General features: G+C 42.9%; 1 protein-coding gene across 2 annotated transcripts in view; it reads right to left on the bottom strand.

Moving 5' to 3' along the window:
• Positions 1–262: 262 nt before the first annotated feature.
• The window catches only part of LGR6 (leucine rich repeat containing G protein-coupled receptor 6), a 236,033-nt gene continuing 214,957 nt past the window's right edge, over positions 263–21,338 (bottom strand). For both annotated transcript variants that reach the window (XM_030221817.1, XM_030221818.1), the window contains 5 exons: positions 18,225–18,296; positions 14,561–14,686; positions 11,201–11,361; positions 4,878–4,958; positions 263–2,624 (listed from right to left, as the gene is read on the bottom strand). In XM_030221817.1, coding sequence (XP_030077677.1) covers positions 1,378–2,624; positions 4,878–4,958; positions 11,201–11,361; positions 14,561–14,686; positions 18,225–18,296 — 1,687 coding nt within the window. In that variant the 3' untranslated portion in view covers positions 263–1,377. The remainder of the gene's footprint in view (positions 2,625–4,877; positions 4,959–11,200; positions 11,362–14,560; positions 14,687–18,224; positions 18,297–21,338) is intronic.

Genomic DNA, 21,338 nt, shown 5'->3' with positions numbered 1-21,338 from the left:
CTGTGACTGAAACATAGTCCTCAAAGACTCACAGTCCAGGCAAATAGAAACACCACCGTACAGAGCACACACAAATGGTGATGGTAAAACTATTTTTAAAATTTTAAAACTTAGGTGCTCATTAAAACTGATGGACTGTCAGTAGAAAACAAATGCTAATAGGGTGGCAACCCTGCCTTTTGTATCTGCCTGAAGCCTACCCTGACCCCCCCCCCCCCCCCCCCCATTTTTCGGGGTTACACCTAAGGAATACATACTACTATGAATTTGGCCCCATAACCATTACAAGTTGTCAAAGTCCTCCTTAAAATAAATCCCATTATGAGAAGTAACCAAAACGTGACCATATGTTGCACCCAAATCCAGCCGGTCCCCTAGTACTGCTGATGCAATCTCAAGAAACATCTCAGGAAATATTTAACTGGAATATAATTAGAAACTTGCTACCAGACATATTAGGATTCATAGACAAAGTTAATGGTCTAAGTAAACAAAAGCTAACAAGGAAGGATTTTTAAAGGCATCTAGCCTCCTGTTTATTTTTCCAACTGAACAGCTAAATTTAGTTTCTCAAAAATAGGTGGCTCTGGAGGCAGACTGTTGTAACTGAAAAATGTGCTAAGTTTAGCCAATGACCTTAGGTGGGGCCGGCCCATGTGAAAATTTTCCCCATAGTAATAGAAACTGTCTCCTCGGGAGAAGCAGCAAGAGAATGTGCACACCACATCATCCTAATTTGGGCTTGTGTAGCTTCACAGCTGCACAACTGTCTCTTTTTCAGGCTTCTAAAGCTTTACAAGAGTTCTCGCCTCTGGTCCCTATCAGATGTCCCTGTTACCAGGTTTGAATATTAAAGTACAAAGTTTCATAGATGAATATTTTGAATATCTTTATGTATCCTCAAAATCTGGCCTATTATTTTTCCCTACAGTTTGCAGCCAGTAATGTTTTTGAAAGTTTTTTTTTTTTTTTCAGTCTGTTAACAATATAGATTCCTTAGATCTGAGTATTTTTGTTTTTCGCTATAACTATTTACAACAGCATAGAAAAAAATTAATACATACATCTGAGGTTGGCAAGAGGTTGGAATGTCACTTTTTTCAAAATGTTTATCATTAGTTAATAACTGGGCTGGATTGCAGCCAGGGACCTGCTTTACTCCGTGCTTTCCATCCCTTACCAGCGTTAGCACGTTTGCATTCATGCTTTACTGTCATATTCTACAACACTGTGTCTAGCTCCCTGCCTTGCATCTCCGCTGTAGCAGTACCAAACACTTTGCTCAAGCTGTCCCAGCAGTACTCATTCATGGCTCACCAATGTAGTGGCATGGTTGCTGTTGAAGTTGACATGACAAGTTGCATGGCAAGAGGGCATCTATAAATGAGATGTGAAGGAATGTGCAGGAGACCCAGTGGAAAAGCTGACCTCCATGCTATTTGCATTTTGTTCCGTGCTCTCCGATGTAATTAACCATTCTTCATCAATAAGACATGACTGGTGTGTGGAGAAGCTATCATCTGTTACTTTAGTGCCCATCCTCTGCTGGCAAGAGATGAAAGTAACAGGAGGAAAGCTGTAGGCTTCTAGGACATGGTGCCTGGTATGAACCCCTAGAGCTGTGGAGGCTTCAAACGTTAGAGCAGCATTTGAAAAAGGCACCAGCGCCTGGGTGGAATCATAAGAAGTCTTTTCAATGTCCTCTGAAATGTAGGAGGGAGGGCTGGAGACACTGGGCCTTTTGCCTTGCTTGAGCAGTCGAAGATCATCCTTGAAGTGAGGGTTGAACAGTATATAAAGCAAAGGGTTCAGACAAGCAGGCAAAGGAAGAACCACCAACAGCACAGGCTTGATAACTTCTGGAGTGATTGGGAATAAGTTTAGCATGGAGGAAAAAGTAAGAAAAGCCACCGGGCAGTAGAGAAGACAGTTGGTGAAGATGAGCCAGGCCACATGTTTGATCATGGCACAGTCCCAGATGGTGTCAAATTCTCCTTTTAGGAGGTCACAGTAAAGTTTGATATAAGTTCCAGTGATAATCAGGAAACAAAGAGTGTTCATCATAACCAAGGCCACCACAAAGCCCAGAGTAGAGAGCTTTCCATCAGGCAGAGGGTATGGAAGACACAGAGGAGATGAACCATACTCCCCAATGGAGAATAGAGGGAGTGCAGCAGCAATGCTGGAGAGGACCACAGAGCACAGTGCAGCTACTTTCACGCTGCTGAAAGATGGTGACTTTCCATATACCCGCACACATGCCACAGAGATGCTGCACTGGACAGCAGCAAGGGTCAAGAGCAGAATAGAAGCCTCAGATGCAAAAACAGAGATAAATCCAGTGAGTCTACACCCAGCACCCAGTTCCCACCTAGCTCCATATCTGGCAAAATGTCCAAATGTCAGGGCATCTACAAAGGCCAAGATACCACAGTTGATGCCCGTCAATAAGTTGGCACCTGCTATAGAACCAATGACAAATTTGACTGGGGACAAGTAGCTAGGTGCTGCAAAGACTGCCAAGATAATTAATCCGTTGCACACCAAACAGATCAGTGTTATGATCCAAACTCCAAGGCGGATAAGCCAGCTGTCAAACAAGTAGTCACAGGGCTTGAAGGGACCTGTAAAATTAAACAAAAATTTATATAGGATAGGATTCCACAAAATTATCTGAACATAACCTCAAATTACATTCCCAAGGAGCAGTCTTCATTCTATAATGAGTTTATGAGGGACAGTGGTGAGCTGGGTCTATTATAGATTTTAAAAAAAGACCAAATAAGGTGATGTTCCAAAAGACATCAGGAAACGTTTTAGTGGCAGCATTCCAGAAGTGAAATCTCCTACGTTTACAGTTAAGAAACACTGAAGTAAAAACATTACAGAAATGTATCGTGCAGTACCCTGTAGGGATTTCCCCCATACATGATGTACAATGTGTTCTTCCAACACCATGTTTGAATTTTTACAACCACGCACACCTAAATCTCTGAAGAATACAATCTATCCCATTGTATTTCGTAAGAGAAAATGCAATATTACCCCAGAATTATTTTGTTATTGTTCTGAAATTTACATCTCAAAGAAGAAAAATATCAAGCAATTAAGAGTTATAACATGAAACAAAAACAAGGAAAAAAAAAAAAAATAAACCACTCATATTTAGTCCACATCATGGAGAGAGGAATACTAACAATGCTTTAATATTTCAAGAAAAATCTACCCCAAAATTATATATATTAAAAGAAGAGCAAATTTATCAATTTCCTGATAAATATGAAGGGCTTTTTTTGAGGGGGGTACTGAGTACCGGCACCTTTTTCATTGTCTGCTAAATTGACCTATGGACCCCACGTTTTAATGAAAAAAAACTCAGGCTCTACACACCAATTCTGCCTTGTCATAGATTCTGTGAGTGGTTGCTGGGGGCCTGGCCATTGTGGGGTGGGTCCCTCAGTGATCACTCCACCCCGAAGGGTGGCCTAGCATTTGAGTACCGGCACCTTTTTTGCTAGAAAAAACACACTGTATGAACAAATCCTTTGGCATGAGTGTGCTAATCGGATAGCGCAGCTACATCGCCGCATGCTAAGCTGCGTAAAGCACTAAAGTGCACTTAGGGGCCCTTTTACTAAAGGTTTGCCGCGTGGCAACCTGGAACTACCGCTGGCCCAATGCAGCCGCCGGCAGTAGTTCTGCCTAGAGTGTGCGCCATATCCAACACTACAGAAAATAATTCTGTAATTTCTAGTGTGCTGGTAATCGAGCACCACTGCACACTGCCCAGTTACTGCAGGAGCCCTTACTGCACCTCAACGGGTAGTGGTAAGTGATCCCCCCTCCCCCCATGGCCATGCAGTAAGAATAATCTTACCGCATGGCAATGTCTTTTTTTGGGGCTTTTTACCCGCTGCCGCTATTGCAGGGCCCTTTTTAACGCAGCTTGGTAAAAGGACCCCTTATCAAATCTAAAATAGCCTAACATGGGATGTGCTAAACCATTCCATGTTAGTTTAGGCACGTGCACACGCTAACCGTGCAGTAACTAATTTTTTTGTGATTATTTTTTTCAGGGGGCGTGTCAGGGACAGAGAGTGGGCATTCCTACGCTAACCAGTTAGCTACATTACCACGCAAAAAATGTTTAGCACACGGTTATGCGAGAGCCCTACCACCTTCTAAAAGGTTGGTGGTAAGTGCTCCCACGGTAAGTTTTTTTAATGGCTGCACACTAATGGTGACATTTATGCATGGCCATTAATGAAAATAATAGAAAAAAAAGACCCACATTAAGGGTACACTAAGGTCAATCCTTAGTGCTTAGTAAAAGGACCTCTGAGTCTTGATAATGAAAAATATTTTAAATTTCAAGAATTTGCATACAATAATTATTTTTGCTACCTCCTTCCATGGTGCACATGTTTACAATTTGAGCATCTAGCAGCGGTTCTATACAACAGTAATGTTAATGTACAGCTAACATGAGCATCTTACTAAATCCTGTGTGGCCTTTGACATTCATTTCATGAGAATAAGTTATACCAGGGGATCTCAACCCAGTCCCCAGGATACACTGAGCCAGTCAGGTTTTCAGGATACCCACAAAGAATATGTTTTGAGTTACTCCAACATTCCTTCCAAGGTTTAGATGTGGAACAGTGGCTGAAGGGGCAGAACAAAAGTACTGGAGGAGGAACTTTGAAATCTGACAAAAGTGGTTTTAGTAGCTTCAAATTCATGAGTGGGGAATTAGCAGCACTATTTTATGATTGGCAGATTGAGACTGAAGCTTGGATGATATCTAAAATGAAGGAGAATAGATGGGGTGGGTGCATGCTTGAAAGAGAATACAGTGCCACTCCCCATACTCCTACCTGGACTGGGAGTGCACTGGATACTGGACTGGAGTTTAGATTCCGCTGTCCCTAGCTGGAGGTCTTCCATATCAGGATCATCTGTGCAGAAAACAAATGTGAGATACACCCATTGTTGCATGCTAAAATCTATAGATATCACATAAATAACATTATTGCCTATAAAACCTATTATTTCTTTCTTCTAAAGCCAGTAGTTTCTTTTCTCTATATCATCAAAATTCGTCCCTTCCTTTCTGAGCACACTACCAAAACCCATATCCACACTTTTATCACCTCTAGCTTAGACTATTTCAACTTGCTTCTCACAGGTCTCCCACTAAGCCATCTCTCTCCCCTTCAATCTGTTCAAAATTCTGCTGCATTAATTATATTCTGCCAGTGTCACTATGCTCATATAAGTCTCTTCATTGGCTCCCTATCCGTTTCTGCATACAAATTCAAACTCCTCTTACTGGCTTACAAGTGCATTCACTCTGCAGCTCTTCAGTACCTCTCCACTCTTATCTCTCCCTACACTCCTCCCCATGAACTCCATTCATTGGGTAAATCTCTCTTATTTGTACCCTTCTCCTCCACTGCCAACTCCAGACTCCGTTCCTTTTATCTTGCTGCACCATACACCTGGAATAGACTTCCTGAGTCAGTACGTCAAGCTCCAGTAGACCAGCAGGCTTATTTTCGAAAGAGAAGGTCGCCCATCTTTCGACACAACTGCTTCCCGTCGCGGGGACGACCAAAGTTCCCGGGGGCATGTCGGAGGCGTAGCGAAGGCGGGACTTGGGCATGCCTAACACATGGGCGTCCTAAACCCTGACGAGCACTTGGATGACTTTACTTGGTCCTTTTTTGTTACGACCAAGCCACAAAAAGATGCTGAACTGACCAGATGACCACCGGAGGGAATCAGGGATGACCTCCCCTTACTCCCCCAGTGGTCACTAACCCCCTCCTACCCTCAAAAAAAGTTTAAAAATATTTTGTGCCAGCCTCAAATGTCATACTCGGGTCCATCGCAGCAGTATGCAGGTCCCTGGAGCAGTTTTAGTGGGTGCAGTTCATTTCAGGCAGGTGGACCCAGGCCCACCCCCCCCCCCCCCCACACCTGTTACACTTGTGGTGATAAATATGAGCCCTCCAAAACCCACCACAAACCCGCTGTACCCACATGTGCCCCCCTTCACCTGTAAGGGCTATGGTAGTGGTGTACAGTTGTGGGTAGTGGGTTTTTGGGGGGGGGGGGGTTGGAGGGGGCTCAGCACACAAGGTAAGGGAGCTATGTACCTGGGAGCTTTTTCTGAAGTCCACTGCAGTGCCCCCTAGGGTGCCCGGTTGGTGTCCTGGCATGTCAGGGGGACCAGTGCACTACGAATGCTGGCTCCTCCCACGACCAAAGTGCTTGGATTTGGTCATTTTTGAGATGGGTGTTCTTAGTTTCCATATCACCAAAAATCAGAAATGACCAAATTTAAGGATGACCATCTCTAGGGACAACCTAAATGTCAAGATTTGGGCATCTTGTAGCGCTATAGAAATGCTAAATAGTAGTAGTAGTAGTATCCCCGACCGTATTATCGAAACGAAAGATGGACGCCCATCTTGTTTCGATAATACGTGTTTCCCCGCCCCTTCCCCGGGACATCCTGCAAGGACGTCCTCAGGAAAACTTGGGCGCCCCTTTCGATTATGCCTCTCCATATGTCTTTAAATAAAAAGCAGACAGATTTTCAAGATTGCACATTACCATCCTGGAAGCCTAGGCCAAATATATTCCATGTATTTCAAAAGGAGGAAGGAAGACCAAACAGCAGCTGGCTTGGTTAAAAAGTGAGATGAAGGAAGCTATTAGAGCTAAAAGAAAATCCTTCAGAATATGGAAGAAGGATTTGACTGAAAATAATAGAAAACAGCATAAGGAATGGCATGTCAAATGCAAATTGCTGATAAGGAAGGCAAAGTGAGATTTTGACAAGAAGATTGCGTTGGAGGCAAAAACACATAGTAAAAACTTTTTTAGGTATATTAGAAGCAAGAAGCTGTCAAAAGAATCAGTTGGACTGCTAGATGACCAAGAGGTAAAAGGGGCACTCAGGGAAGACAAGGCAAAAATAGAAAGATTAAATGAATTCTTTGCTTCCATCTTTACCAAGGCAGATTTTTGGAGAGGTACCGATGTCAGAAATGATATTCAATGCTTACAAGTCAGAGAAACTGAATCAAATTTCTGTAAACCTAGAAGATGTAATGGGGCAATTTGACAAATTGAAGAGTAGCAAATCACCTGGACCGAATGGTATACATCCCAGAATATTTACAGAATTGAAAAATGAACTTGCAGAACTACTGTTAGTAATATGTAATTTATCTTTAAAATCAAGCATAGTGGAAGATTGGAGGGTGGCCAATGTAACGCCGATTGTTAAAAAGGGTTCCATAGGTGATCTGGGAAATTACAGACCAGTGAGCCTGACATCGGTGCCGGGCAAAATGGTAGAGACTATTATAAAGAACAAAATTACAGAGCACACACTTAAGCATGGATTAATGAGACAAAGCCAACATGGATTAGTGAAGGGAAATCTTGTCTCACCAATCTACTACATTTCTTTCAAGGGGTGAACAAACATGTGGGTAAAGGTGAGCCGGTCGATATTGTGCATCTGGATTTTCAAAAGGCATTTGACAAAGTACCTCATGAAAGACTACACAGGAAATTGGAAAGTCATGGGCTAGGGGGTAATGTTCTATTGTGGATTAAAAACTGGTTAAAAGATAGAAAACAGAGAGTAGGGTTAAATGGTCAGTATTCACAATGGAGAAGGGTTGGTAGAGGAGTTCTGCAGGGGTCTGTGCTGGGACCGCTGCTTTTTAACATATTTATAAATGATCTAGAGATAGGAATAACTAGTGCAGTAATTAAATTTGCTGACGACACAAGTTATTCAAAGTTGTTAAATCACAAGAGGATTGTGAAAAATTGCAAGAGGACCTTACGAGGCTGAGAGACTGGGCATCCAAACGGCAGATGATGTTTAATGTGAGCAAGTGCAAAGTGATGTGTGTGGGAAAGAGGAACCCGAACTATGGCTGCGTGATGGAAGGTTCCACATTAGGAGTCACCGACCAGGAAAGGGATCTAGATGTCTTTATTGACAATACATTGAAACTTTCTGCTCAGTGTGCAGCACCTCGAAGAAAGCAAATAAAATGTTATTAGGAAAGGAATGGAAAACAAAAAATGAGGATGTTATAATGCCTTTGTATTGCTCCATGGTGCGATGGCACCTTGAATACTGTGTGCAATTCTTGTCACCGCATCTGAAAAAGATGTGGAGGGGCATAATCGAACGGGGATGACCATCTCTAAGGGCGCCCATCTCTAAGGCCGTCCCAGTGAAGGGGCGGGGAAACCCGTATTATCGAAACAAGATGGGCGTCCATCTTTCGTTTTGATAATACGGTCGGGGATACCCAAATCTCAACATTTAGGTTGACCTTAGAGATGGTCATCCCCGGTTTTCGGTGAGAATGGAAACCGAGGACGCCCATCTCAAAAATGACCAAATCCAAGTCATTTGGTCGTGGAAGGAGCCAGCATTCGTAGTGCACTGGTCCCCCTGACATGCCAGAACACCAACCGGGCACCCTAGGGGGCACTACAGTGGACTAACTGAATGGAAAAGGGCATGCAGTGGTCACTAACCACCTCCCACCCTGAAAAAAACAACTTTAATAACTTTTGTCTTTTTTTTTTTTAAGAGTATGGGTGAAGGATGTCCTTCGCTATGCCTCCGTGATGGCAGTTGAGGACGTCCTTCACTATTTATTTAGATTTTGCTCACACCTTTTTCAGTAGTAGCTCAAGGTGAGTTGCATTCAGGTACTCTGGATATTTCTCTGTCCCAGGAGGGCTCACAATCTAAGTTTGTACCTGAGGCAATGGAGGGTTAAGTGACTTGCCCAAGATCACAAGGTGCAGCTGTGGGATTTGAACCGGAAACCTCTGGATTGCAAGACCGGTGCTCTAACCACTAGGCCACTCCTCCACTCAGCAACATTCCATGTAGAATCACCAATAATAGCAACATTCCATGTATTTATTTATTTAGATTTTGCTCACACCTTTTTCAGTAGTAGCTCAAGGTGAGTTACATTCAGGTACACTGGATATATTTCTATGCCTCCATCCCTGCAATGGCAGTTGATGATGTCCAAAATGTGGATGTTTGTGAGGAGGATGTTTCTGTGAGGACATCCATGCCTGCTATGCCTCCGACACCCCCATTGTTTATTTGGATTTTGGATCACAAGTAGCAACAGTGGGATTTGAACCAGCCACCTCTGATTGCAAGACCAGTGCTCTAACCACTAGGCCACTACTCCATTCCACTCCACTCCCTTGAAATTTGGCCATCCTTGTGGGGGGGGGGAGCAGTTGAGGACGTCCACGCCCTCGTTATGCCTCCACTGACACACACATACCCCCCCCCCCCCCCAGCGACCTGCATACTGCCCCCCCATAGGAATGGCCAAATTTCAAGGGAGTGGAGTGGAGGAGTGGCCTAGTGGTTAGAGCACTGGTCTTGCAATCCAGAGGTGGCCAGTTCAAATCCCACTGCTGCTACTTGTAATCCAAATAAATAAAGGGGGTGTCAAAGGCATGGACATCCTTCTCGCAGAAACATCCTTCTCACAAACATCCACATTTTGGACATCTTCAACTGCCGTTGCAGGGACGGAGGCATAGAAATATCTAGTGTACTTGAATGTAACTCACCTTGAGTTACTACTGAGAAAGGGACAGAGGCATAATGAAGGAGGGTCCTTCACCCATACTCTAAAAAAAGACAAACGTTTTTAAAGTTGTTTTTTTTCAGGGTGGGAGGTGGTTAGTGACCACTGAGGGAGTCAGGGGAGGTCATCCCCGATTCCCTCCGGTGGTCATCTGGTCATTTAGGGCACATTTTTGTGACTTGGTTGTAAAAAAAGAAAAGGACCAAGTAAAGTCAGCCAAGTGTTTGTCAGGGACGCCCTTCTTTTTTCCATTATCGCTTGAGGACGCCCCTCTGTTAGGCACACCCCAGGCCCGCCTTCGCTACGCCTCCGACATGCCCCCAGGAACTTTGGTTGTCCCCGCAATGGGACGCCCAAAATTGGCTTTCGATTATGCCGATTTGGGTGACCCTGAGAGAAGGACGCCCATCTCCCGATTTGTGTCGGAAGATGGGCATCCTTCCCTTTCGAAAATAAGCTAGATAGTGGAATTAGAAAAGGTACAGAGAAGGGCAACAAAAATGATAAAGGGGATGGATGACTTCCCTATAAGAGAAGGCTGAAACGGCTAAAGCTCTTCAGCTTGGAGAAAAGACAGCTGAGGGGAGATGTGACAGAGGTATATAAAATAATGAGTGGAGTGGAACGGGTAGACATGAATCACTTGTTTACTCTTTCCAAAAATACTAGGACTAGGGGGCACGCAATGAAGCCACAAAGTAGTACATTTAAAACAAATTGGAGAAAATATTTCTTCACTCAATGTGTAATTAAACTCTGGAATTCTCTAAGTGTGAATTCTACAACGGCAGTCAGAGTCTGCCAGAGAATGTGGTAAAAGCAATTAGCTTAGCAGGGTTTGAAAATCCACTGCTTATTTCGAGGATATGCAGCATAAAATGTATTGTGCTGGTTTGGGATCTTACCACGTACTTGTGACCTGGATTGGCCACTGTTGGAAACAGGATACTTGACTTGATTGACCTTCAGTCTGTGCCACTATGGTAACGTTTATGTTCTTATGTTCTAAATGATAACTTACACAGTGCAGCACCATTTTGGAATGAACTTTCAACTGGATTTCAATTGTACATGGACAGAGCAATGTTCCTAAACCTTTTACCCTGGCGAATATCCATTTATCCAGGTAAAACTAGTAGCCTGTAAATTGCCTTGACTCTACCTGGCTAAAATAATGTGTGGAAATCAATGATATGTGGAGTTTCAGTTGGGTAAAATATAAACAATTCCAAGGGAGGGACTAAGTGCAGAATTCGTTTTCACATCTATGTGCATTATTTTCAAAGGGAAAAGTACCCATAGAAAAAGCAGGAGCAAATCACTGTGGCTACTTTTTCACTCGAAAATGTGAGTGCTATCTAGTATCAAACATGATGATAAATATGTGCATGCTTTCCCTTTGAAAACTGATGCAGAGCCCATAAGTAAAAGCTCCTGCATACTTTGCATCAATGCATCCAGTTATTGCCCTCGCATTTGATAACATATTGTCTGGTCAATCCAAGCATGTAGTTAAATGTCCTGCTTACAATGATGGTCTGTATGACCTGGAAATAATTCCAAGTTCCTCTTGTGAATCTCATCACCATCAGTGCCCATATCTTCTGCTTCCCACAGACTGGTTGGCTTGAAGAAACTGTTGCAGGCTCCATATGCACAGCATTGGTAGGCGTAAGGCATTTCAAGGACCCTAGGGCAAAGAAAGGGCAGGATCCATTAGCCTTGTTCCCTTGACTTCATAGTTCCTGTAGATCTGTGGCACCTAGCCGAGGGCTAGGACTGATATTTCCACAGTACACAATAGGAAATTAGAGTGGGTACAAAATAACGGGAAGGAAAATTTCTGGAGGATGAGAGGAAGGCAAACAGTACACCTTAAAGATCTTCTTTTTTGTTTTAGTTTTTATGATCTGGCATTCTCCTCATGCTTCTTTTGGTCTTCTAACTCAGAGCTTGGATATGGCATCATGAGCATTTGTTACATCTACCAGATTTGTTTTCACCCATACTGCATATCCCCTCCCAATCTAACTTTAGTCCATTCATTTCAACGACACAACTGGGAACCTTGCAATCAACAGTTCTAGATCCACTCACATGGTGTTGCCATTACACAATTACTATGAATCTCCCCCTTCCCCAAGAGCTATGGATGCTGCCTTCTAACACGGACTAACTCAGGAAGCAGAAACAAAACCAAGTCCCTCTGCATGGTAGGCGCACCACTGTCACTGAGTGATTGGGCCAGACATTTTTCTTTTGTTCCAGATTATCAGCTGGGCCTCGACACTGCCAAGTGGTAACAGTGAGGACGAGCTTCAGAGTTCTTGGAACTGGATGGGCCCACTTCTTATTTCCCAGCCTGGGCCCTGCACTGTCACTGAGTGATTGGGCCAGACATTTTTCTTTTGTTCCAGATTATCAGCTGGGCCTCGACACTGCCAAGTGGTAACAGTGAGGACGAGCTTCAGAGTTCTTGGAACTGGATGGGCCCACTTCTTATTTCCCAGCCTGGGCCCTGCATATTTTTAATGCATCCTTGAGGATCTGTTAGTATTTGCCATCATAAATCTAAGTAAACCCTTATCAGATCACCACACGGAGCCATTACACTCATAGGGGTAAATCCTCAAACGGTTGCCAAAATGAAGGCACTGGAATGATGTATTACACTCTTTAACAAGGGAAAACAAATCATGCTTATGCCTTAATTTGGATCACTCTTTAACTTCTTCCCTACTGGAAACATCTCATCTTTTATCTAATCAAGGTCATTTTCAGTAGAAGCCAAGCCCAGGGTTGAATTTTCCTTCCCTTCCCCTCTCCACAATAAAAATATGCATCCCGCTGGCTGCCAGGTAATTCATGCCACTATATTTATAATTTCAACTACCAAATAAGCACTTGTGCTATTCAATTGCCAAAGCACTAAAAACATACGGCAAGAACAAGATAAAAGATGTATAAACTTTATCCCTGGTGTCGTGGCAAAATGTGATACTTTGATAATGTTGTTGTGCATAAGCTATTATAAAGATATCAGTCCTCTTCTTCAAACCTGAGCAGTCTCAAAATACCATACACTTTTTTTTTGTTAGTCCTTAATAAGGTATCTTAGAGGTCCCTTTACTAAGGTGCGCTGAAAATGGCCTGCAGTACTGTAGGCACATGTTTTGGAAGCGCACAGATCCGTTTTTCAGCGCGCCTGCAAAAAACTGCCTCTTTAAAATTTTTGCCGAAAATGGACGTGTGGAAAATAAAAATTAGCGCACGTCCGTTTTGGGTCTTAGACCTCACCGCCAGCCATTGACTTAGCGGTAAGGTCTCACGCGTTAACCGTGTGGTAATCATCTATGCTCACAGAATGATGATTACCGCACAGTTTCTGCTGTGCGCCAGAAAATAAAAATTATTTTCCGGTGCGCGTAGTGAACGTGCATCAAAAATGAAATTACTGCAAGGGCCAAGCGGTAGCCGGGCAGTAACTCCAAACTGACGTGCGTTGGGCGCATGTAGTTGCCTACGCAATTTAATAAATGGGCCCCTCCAGTTTTCTGCAGCCCCAATTTCGCTCCTAGCACTGCATAATAAACTTTATTACCCTAAACTGTGAAAATATAAGATCATTATTTTACAATGTTGTATTTGGTTAAAGTTAACCATATAAATTAGCCAGTTAATTTTAAGTGGATATTTGAAGAGATATGTAATGAAGTCGGCACCACTGACTATCCTATATAATAATTCTCACCTGCCTAGGACCGTGGCTCATTCCAAGTTGGTCTGCTAGGCTCTGTAGATCAGGCTGACATCACCGTAGCCATTATGATGTCAACTTCAGAACCCGGGGGGAAAAAAAAACATGCCTCACAGCTGATCCATGTCCAGAGGAGGGTTGCTGGACATGGGTGGCTGGAGGGGGGGCAGGGGAGAGAGGAGGTGTCACTGGACATGGGTGGCTGCAGGGGGGGCAGGGGGTCGCTGGACATGGGTGGCTGGAGGGGGGCAGGGGAGAGAGGAGGTTCACTGGACATGGGTGGCTGCAGTGGGCGCAGGGGGAGAGGAGGGTTGCTGGACATGGGTGACTGCAGGAGGAGAGCAGGGTCGCTGGACATGGGTGGCTGCAGGGGAGCCAAAGAAAACCTTGCTAGTGCCCATTTCATTTGTGTCAGAAACGGGCCTTTTTTACTAGTAACTGGATAAAATGTACAATAATCTTTATGCCTGCTGTTGCTATGGCCCATCTCAACTATTATTTTTAACCAGATAGCGCTGAGTATCAACGGTGTAAGTTAAATCTTAACCACACCCTTGGCACACCTCTCAGCCCTCCTCTTTTTAAGCCGTTAACTGTTGGGCCAGACATCAAGCTTTCAAGCCAAAAGATAACAGCAAGTAAGGGGTCCTTTTACTAAACTGCAGGGAAAAAGGACCCTGTGTAGCAGCGGGGACTGTTTTTCCCACACACCAGGGCCCTTTTTTACTGCAGTGGGTAAAAAGCTAAAAAAAATGGTCATGCGGTAAGATAATTCTTACTGTGTGGCCATGTGGCGGGGAGCACACGGTAACCAGGCAGCACATGGCAGTACCCAATTACCGCTAGGTTAGTGCCACACTAGAGAAAAAAATTTACCGGAGCACCGGAAATGGCGCACGCTCCAGCTGGAAGTATCACCAGCGGCTGCATTGGGCCTGGGGTAGTTCCGATTTAGCGTGTGGTAAGCCCAGTTATTCAAGCCCCAAATATATAGGAATCAGAAAGAGAAAGGTGAACTGAAAATAGCACCAACAAGGGAAAAGACCCCCCCCCCCCCCCAAAAAAAAAAAAAAACCCAAACAAGTTCATATTTTGAAGATTCTACTGCTATTGTACATAAAGCTGACCCCACCTTATTTTTGGAAAGCTCTCCTTGGGAAAGGACTCCGATAATGCTAGGTTGCCTTTCAGCTTTAAATATGCAAGTCCACTTAGACCGGCCAGTGGAAGTGTGGCAAGCTGGTTGTTGCTCAAATCTCTGGGGAACAGAAGAGGAAGACCATCAGCACCGTAGGTGGTCAAAAGCACATTAAACTTGCCATTGAATCAATCTTTCCTAGCCCAGTTCAAGAACGTGACTTAGCAGGTCTAGTTTTCAGGACACTCACAACAAATATCCATGAGATTATATTTGCATACATTGGAGGCCAAAGGAGGAAACTTCAGCCTGGCTGCCTTCAGCTGAATTAGATCCAGATATCCTATCCAGGTACTCAGGGGCCTGCTGGGAGTTACCTGTGTGTCGCTGACATTGAGCAGCAATACCCACATAGCTACCCAAGTCCTTAACTAGATAGATATCCAGGTACTGCTGCTGAATATTTACAATACATCGGTATCTCCCGGCTGTGCCCTGAATGTGGCCTGGACCACTTTAAGAGAGTAAATTCTGTAAATAAGGTGCTTCTAACATATACAATCCCAATTTATTCTAGCTCACCTAGATATTTCACTTTAGCAGGAGGAAAAGAAACTCATGCCTGATTTTTAACTATTCTGAATAACTGGAAAATTACATAGCGATGTAGTTCAATTTTAAAGACTGAAAATATTATATAAAGATGGAAAATTGAGATATAATCTGGAAATAAAAGGCGGAGGTTTTTCAGACTAATGACGAGGCTGCTCAGGAATTAAAGTAGTCTAAAATGAGTTTTGCTTAAGTAACAGTGACAACACTTTGGTTCTCTGAATTTCTGAAGTCTTTTCCTCCTGCTAAAAGTGAAATATCTAGATGAGATAGAACATCTTGGGATTGTATATGATGGACGTTTTCATTTAACAAGATATAAGCCAAAGTGATTTTGAGATAGCAAATAAGGTGCTAACATTTATGCGCTGAATATCCATATTAATTATTTGAATACTGGCATATACATGCGTAGGTTGCACATATGCTTGTCAATGCCAAAAATCTGCTTAAGCACTACTCAGTAAATATGCAAATATCTTACATAGCACATGTTTCACAGGTAGACAGAGTCTGGGTGGAGCACGGCTGGGATGCTTACAGAATACTATGTTACACATGTATGTCTGGCATGTAGGCATAAGCAAGTAGATGAGCTCTATAGCTGCTGTCAATGATGACACATGCATATATACTCTGCAATTCCAGAGCCAGTGTGCATCGCGCGTAATTTTGCACTTTCGAGCCTTTTTGGGGGATCTTTTGATAACCTAAGAATTGACATTTTTCTTTGAATGGTTGCTTGATTTGAACCAGTTCTACTTCGTAATCATCTTTTAGGTTTAGACCCCTGATGTAGGCGGTTTCGCTGAAACACGGACCAAGTGGGGTCTGATCTATAAACCACTGAGTTGACGTCCTAACCTTGAAAGCCCTTTGTACTTTTGTGTCTGGTGCTTTTGTATTCTATAAAAGAAAGGAGGTGTCTAAATATAGATACACTGTTGTAGAATTGTCCTCTACCGGGATAGAGCAGTGGCGGTCAGGATATTCAATGGCACTATCCGATTTTGTGGTGCTCAATATCCTGTTGGCACCTGGTCATCACTAGTTAACTGGGTAGGAGCTTCTCCTAGCTGGTTAATTAGTTCTGAGTATCAACCTCCTAGTGTATGCAAATATTCATCACAAATGGCGTAAAATCAGCTATCATATAGTTCATGCGTTGTACATTAGTAATATTGCACCTTTTTCGTTCCTTCCTAATCGCTAAACGCCATCAAGTATTGATATTAACATTATTAAATATAACTTTTTTTCCTCAACTACCCCTTAAAGAATAAGGGGCCCTTTTACAAAGGTGCACTGAAAAATGGCCTGCAGTAGTGTAAACGTGTGCTTTGGGCACCCTCAGAATCATTTTTCAGCACACCTGTAAAAAATGGTTTTTTAAATTTTTTTTTGCCAAAGACGGACATGCAGCAAAATGAAAACGAGACCTTACTGCTAGCCATTGACCTAGCGGTAAGGTCTCACATGGTAACCGGGCAGTAATGGTCTAAGCACGTAAAATGCTGATTACCGCGCACACGCAAGAAAATAAAAATATTTTCCGGCGCTCATAGCAGACGCGTGTCAAAAATGCAATTACCGCAAGGGTCACGCAGTAGCTGGGTGATAACTCAAAATTGACTCACATTGGGCACACGTAGGCGCCTACGAGCTTAGTAAAAGGGCCTCTTAGTGTTTCTTTAAAATGACTGCCATTATCTAGATTTCCCTTATCTGGTGATCTCCATGGATAGTCAACAGTAGTATTGACATATTGAACTTTATTATTCTTTCTCTCCTTTGCTGTTACTTGCTAGTCTCTTTACTTCATTGACTCTGAATGTTTGCTGAATTGATGTATGTTTTTGTAGATTGATGTAAGCCACATTGAGTCTGCCCATGGGTGGGAAAATGTCGGCTATAAATGCTATAAATAAATAAATAGTATCCATATAGTGGCACTGATATCCTTAAGGATCGCCTCGATACTATCTGAATTGTGCTGGGATAATGCACGGGAGGAGAGCAGCGATATTCAGACCATTGTTTGGCTAAAGTTAGGACAACTGTTTTTCCTTTCCATACTAACATTATTTATTTATTTATTACATTTGTACCCCGTGCTTTCCCACACACGGCAGACTCAATGCGGCTTACATAGTAACAATATAAAGAATTACAAAGTCGTAAGAAGAACATACAGTTTGTAGTAAACACAATATTAATGGGATTAACGGATAAGTAAATTGAACATAGGAAGAATTGGGTGCAGAAGGAAATGAGCGTTGGGAGGTAGGTGTAGGAAGATGGAGAGGAATGGATATGGATTATCGAGATAGTTATCTGGATAGCGATGGTATAACCTGCTCTCCCCAGATAATTAGCTCCACTCACTATCTGGATAGTGCCACTAAATATCCGTGTTTTATTTAAACTGCTGCTTCTGTCATTTTAAATAAATGCTGATGCAGAGGTCGATTATTGACCCAACAGTTTCTTTATCAGAAAAGGTCTTGCATATCATCAGCACGATTAATTTAAATTCTAAATGATATATGATGTCAGATTTTCTAACATCCAACGACACAAAAGATAACCCTGAAAATCAATCAGAAGTCATAAATTGCAAAGAAGCTTGAGGTGACATTGATTCTATAGCAGAGCTTTCTAAACTCTGGGTCACAATCACAGAATCGCAAAACTCACATTTCAAGTTGCGACCTTGGCAGGCCATCCATACTGTAGAAACATATCAGCCTATGCTTCTGGGGTCATGTGTTTCTGTGGATGCGATCACGAGGTTGCAGCCACAGAATGTTTGATAAGTGGTGTTCTATGGCAACCCTTACTGAACTCATAGGAATTGTTCTGAGAATACAGTCTACCTATTGTTATCTTATTTTTTGTGCTGTATCCTTATGGATGCCCCCTAATTGGTTGATGGGCAGAAAATTAGATTCATGATGTGACCAGTCGGAAATCAGGAAATGCTTTGGCTAAGTAAGAACGAAAATCCTGGGAGTTGTGACTGAGCACTGGTCAGGGCAGCACTTACAGTCTGACGAGTGAGTGGATTGTAACAAACGCTTCAGGGTGGATGTTCTGAATGGCATTGCTGCTCAGGTCTCTAAAGCAGAGGAAACAATGAAAAAAAAAGTACAAATCATTACCAAAACAGATCATCCTCATTAAGTGAAACCTTTGATATGAAAGTTGACCTCAACGGTACATCAGTCTTCTCTATACTTGGTTTTCTCTTTGTTTCACCCATATTTCCAGATATTGGCTATTGTTTTAATGTCATCACATTAGACCATTCTCTCTGTTCCCCTCTACCATAAGAACACTGCTGATGCTGAGTGTGCCATGAAGAGGGAGAAGAGGAAAGAGCGCCATGGGGAAAGTGGAGCAGTAAAGCAAGGTAAGACAGTGTGTGCAAAGGGAAGGTTATGAGAGCAGAGCAAGGTAAGTTTGGGTCAGGGGGAGGGGAGAAGAGCAACGTGTGTCATGGAGGATTGGGCAGAGCAAGTGAGTGTGGGGGGGGGGGGGCACAGCAAGGTGAATCTGCCACTGGGAGGGTGGGAGGAGCAGAGCAAAATGACAGTGTACCATGGGAAGGGTGGGGGGACAGAGCAAGGAGACAGTGTATCATGAGGATAGTAGGAGGGGGCAGAGCAAGGTGATAGTATGCCGTGGGGAAGGGGAAGAGCAAGGTGAAAGTATTCCATGGGGATGGTGGGAGGGGGCAGAGCAAGGTGAGAATGTGCCTTGGGGAGATTGGAAGGAGGAGGGCAGAGAAAGGTAAAAATGTGCCATGTGAAGAGGGGGAAGAGAAATGTGAGAGTGTGCCCTGGCGTTTGAGGAGCAGCAAAAGCTAAGAGTGTGCCATAGGGATTTTTTGGGGGGGTGGGGGGGGGGGACAGAGAAAGCTGAGACTATATCATGAGGATGGGAGGGGCAGAGAAAGCTAAGAGTGTGTGACTGGTTTGGGGAGAGATCAGTCTTGAAGGTCTGCCATAGGAATGGTGAAGGATACAATGATAGCTGGGAATAGGAAGAGAAAAATAAGAGGTGGGGATGTGCCTGGTGGAAGAAGAATAAGAGGTATGGGTCTCTGCCTGGGGGAGGGAGAATGGGAGGTAGAGATATTGCATGCGGGAGAAGGCTTTGAGGGCAGACAGAACTAGAGGTCTTGCTGGGAGTTAGAAAGAAAGAGAACTGCAGTTGGAGAGATGCAACGAGGGAGGCTAGAGCCCGAGGAGAGAAAGGCAGGAGGTTATTTCAGGCCTTAGGATGGGGAAATTCTGTACAAAAACACTACAAATTATCAATGAAAGGTTTTACAGAATTTTTAAATATTGTGCGCAGAATTTTCAAAAATTTTGCACAGAATTCCCCCAGGATTAATCTAGCCAGTAATTTTGTTTTTCAGACTAACTTCTACCATTTAGGCCTGCACCAGTGTCAGGTTCATAGTTCTGTAATTTCCCAGATCACCCTTGGTGCCATTTTTAAAGATTAGTGCTTCACTGGCCTCCAAGTCTCAGATACTGTGATGTTTTAGTGATTATTGATTATTAGTACTAGATCTGCTATTTCATTTTTCAGTTCCTACAGAACTTGGATGTACAGCATACAGTCATGGTGATTTGTTACTTGCCAGGTACTTGTGACCTGGATTGGCCACTTCTGTAAACAGGATACTGGGCTTGAAGGACCTTCGGTCTGTCCCAGTATGGCAACACTTAAGTATTTATGTACTTATATAGTTTTTCAATGTGTTCTGTTACTATTGTGTTTGCAATTTTGTTATCTTTCCTAACGTTTGTTAGTATTTCACTGTTTCCTCCTCCTAGCCAGGCAGATGGTAATAAACCTCCACTACTATACTCTTCCCCAACACATATGGAATTTCTGTCCATATGGATTCCACAATGCATTTTGTTTCCTGAAGGACTTTTATCCTGTTTGACTGCAGGCCATCCTTAAAATACACCTCCACCTCTCTAACAATTCAATATAATGTGTTCCTTCCAATATTACATTACCTAAATTACCTCCAAAGCTTCTGAGTACATATCCAGTAAATCCCACGTTCCCTTTGTCCGGGTCATTCAACACCCTTTCATTAGCATTGTGTCATCCCAGCTACAGAATTATCAATATCACTACATTTCAGATGCCTATATTTCACACCCATATAATAAGAATATTTCTGCCTGCAGTAGATACTTCTGTAGATTTAAATCCATGTTCCTCCTAAGAACCCATTACAATTCGAAAAATCAATTCTCCCCCCCCCCCCCCCACCCCGTTTTTTCCTTTTTATTTCTGGTAAACACCAAAAATATAGTAATGCAACAAGCAACATCAGTATAAATGGATTCTGTGCTAGTTCTAGGTTATAGTTATTGTACTATTGGGAAATCACAAAAACTTTGTTAGAGAATAATAATTCTAAATGGCAATGAACAAGGCACATGAAAATCATAAAGTCTGCAGGAATATAAATATTGGAAGAATCTCTATTTTTACTTTCTAACTTTCTTTAGTCCAAACCACACTTGCATTTTGAGTGACTGTTGTTTCATGAGAGCGTTTGTAAATTTTAGTCATACAATATGAAACCAGAGCAGAACTAGATGCAATGCCTCAACTCATAAAAGGGCAGGCATAATTTTATATTATAGTGAGATAAAATGGATTTCATTTTTTTTTTATGACTATTTTGTTCTTGTGTTTTGGGGCCCTCTAGGTTCCTCCTACCTCTTTATTACTTTCAGCTCTGTCAGAAAAGGAATTGGAATCAAACACCAGGAACCTTCTTCATTTGCAACTACCCTGGGCAATTTACTCCTGCTTTATATCCCTCGAGACCTCTCCCTTGAGCCAGGCCTCAGCCAGAGGTCCCATAACAGCAGTCCATTTGGCGCATGCAATCCCAGTTTGAATCCTAGGTGTTTATTGGGGTCTGTGAAGGCTGCTACCAAAATCACCTTTACCTCTGGCAGTTCAGGCAGCAAAGCCTTAGTCTGGGAATCAAACCCATATGCTCTGCCACCAAGACAGCCTCTTTAAAGACACTTTTAAAATCAGAACATAAAACAGTGTTGTCACCAGTAAATCAGAAGAGAAACCTTTAATTTCCCAAGCAGTTAAATCTGTATGA

This window comes from Microcaecilia unicolor, chromosome 12 (assembly GCF_901765095.1).
Source record: "Microcaecilia unicolor chromosome 12, aMicUni1.1, whole genome shotgun sequence".
Classification (NCBI taxonomy): Eukaryota; Metazoa; Chordata; class Amphibia; order Gymnophiona; family Siphonopidae; genus Microcaecilia; species Microcaecilia unicolor.
This window is presented reverse-complemented; position numbering and strand designations above follow the sequence as displayed.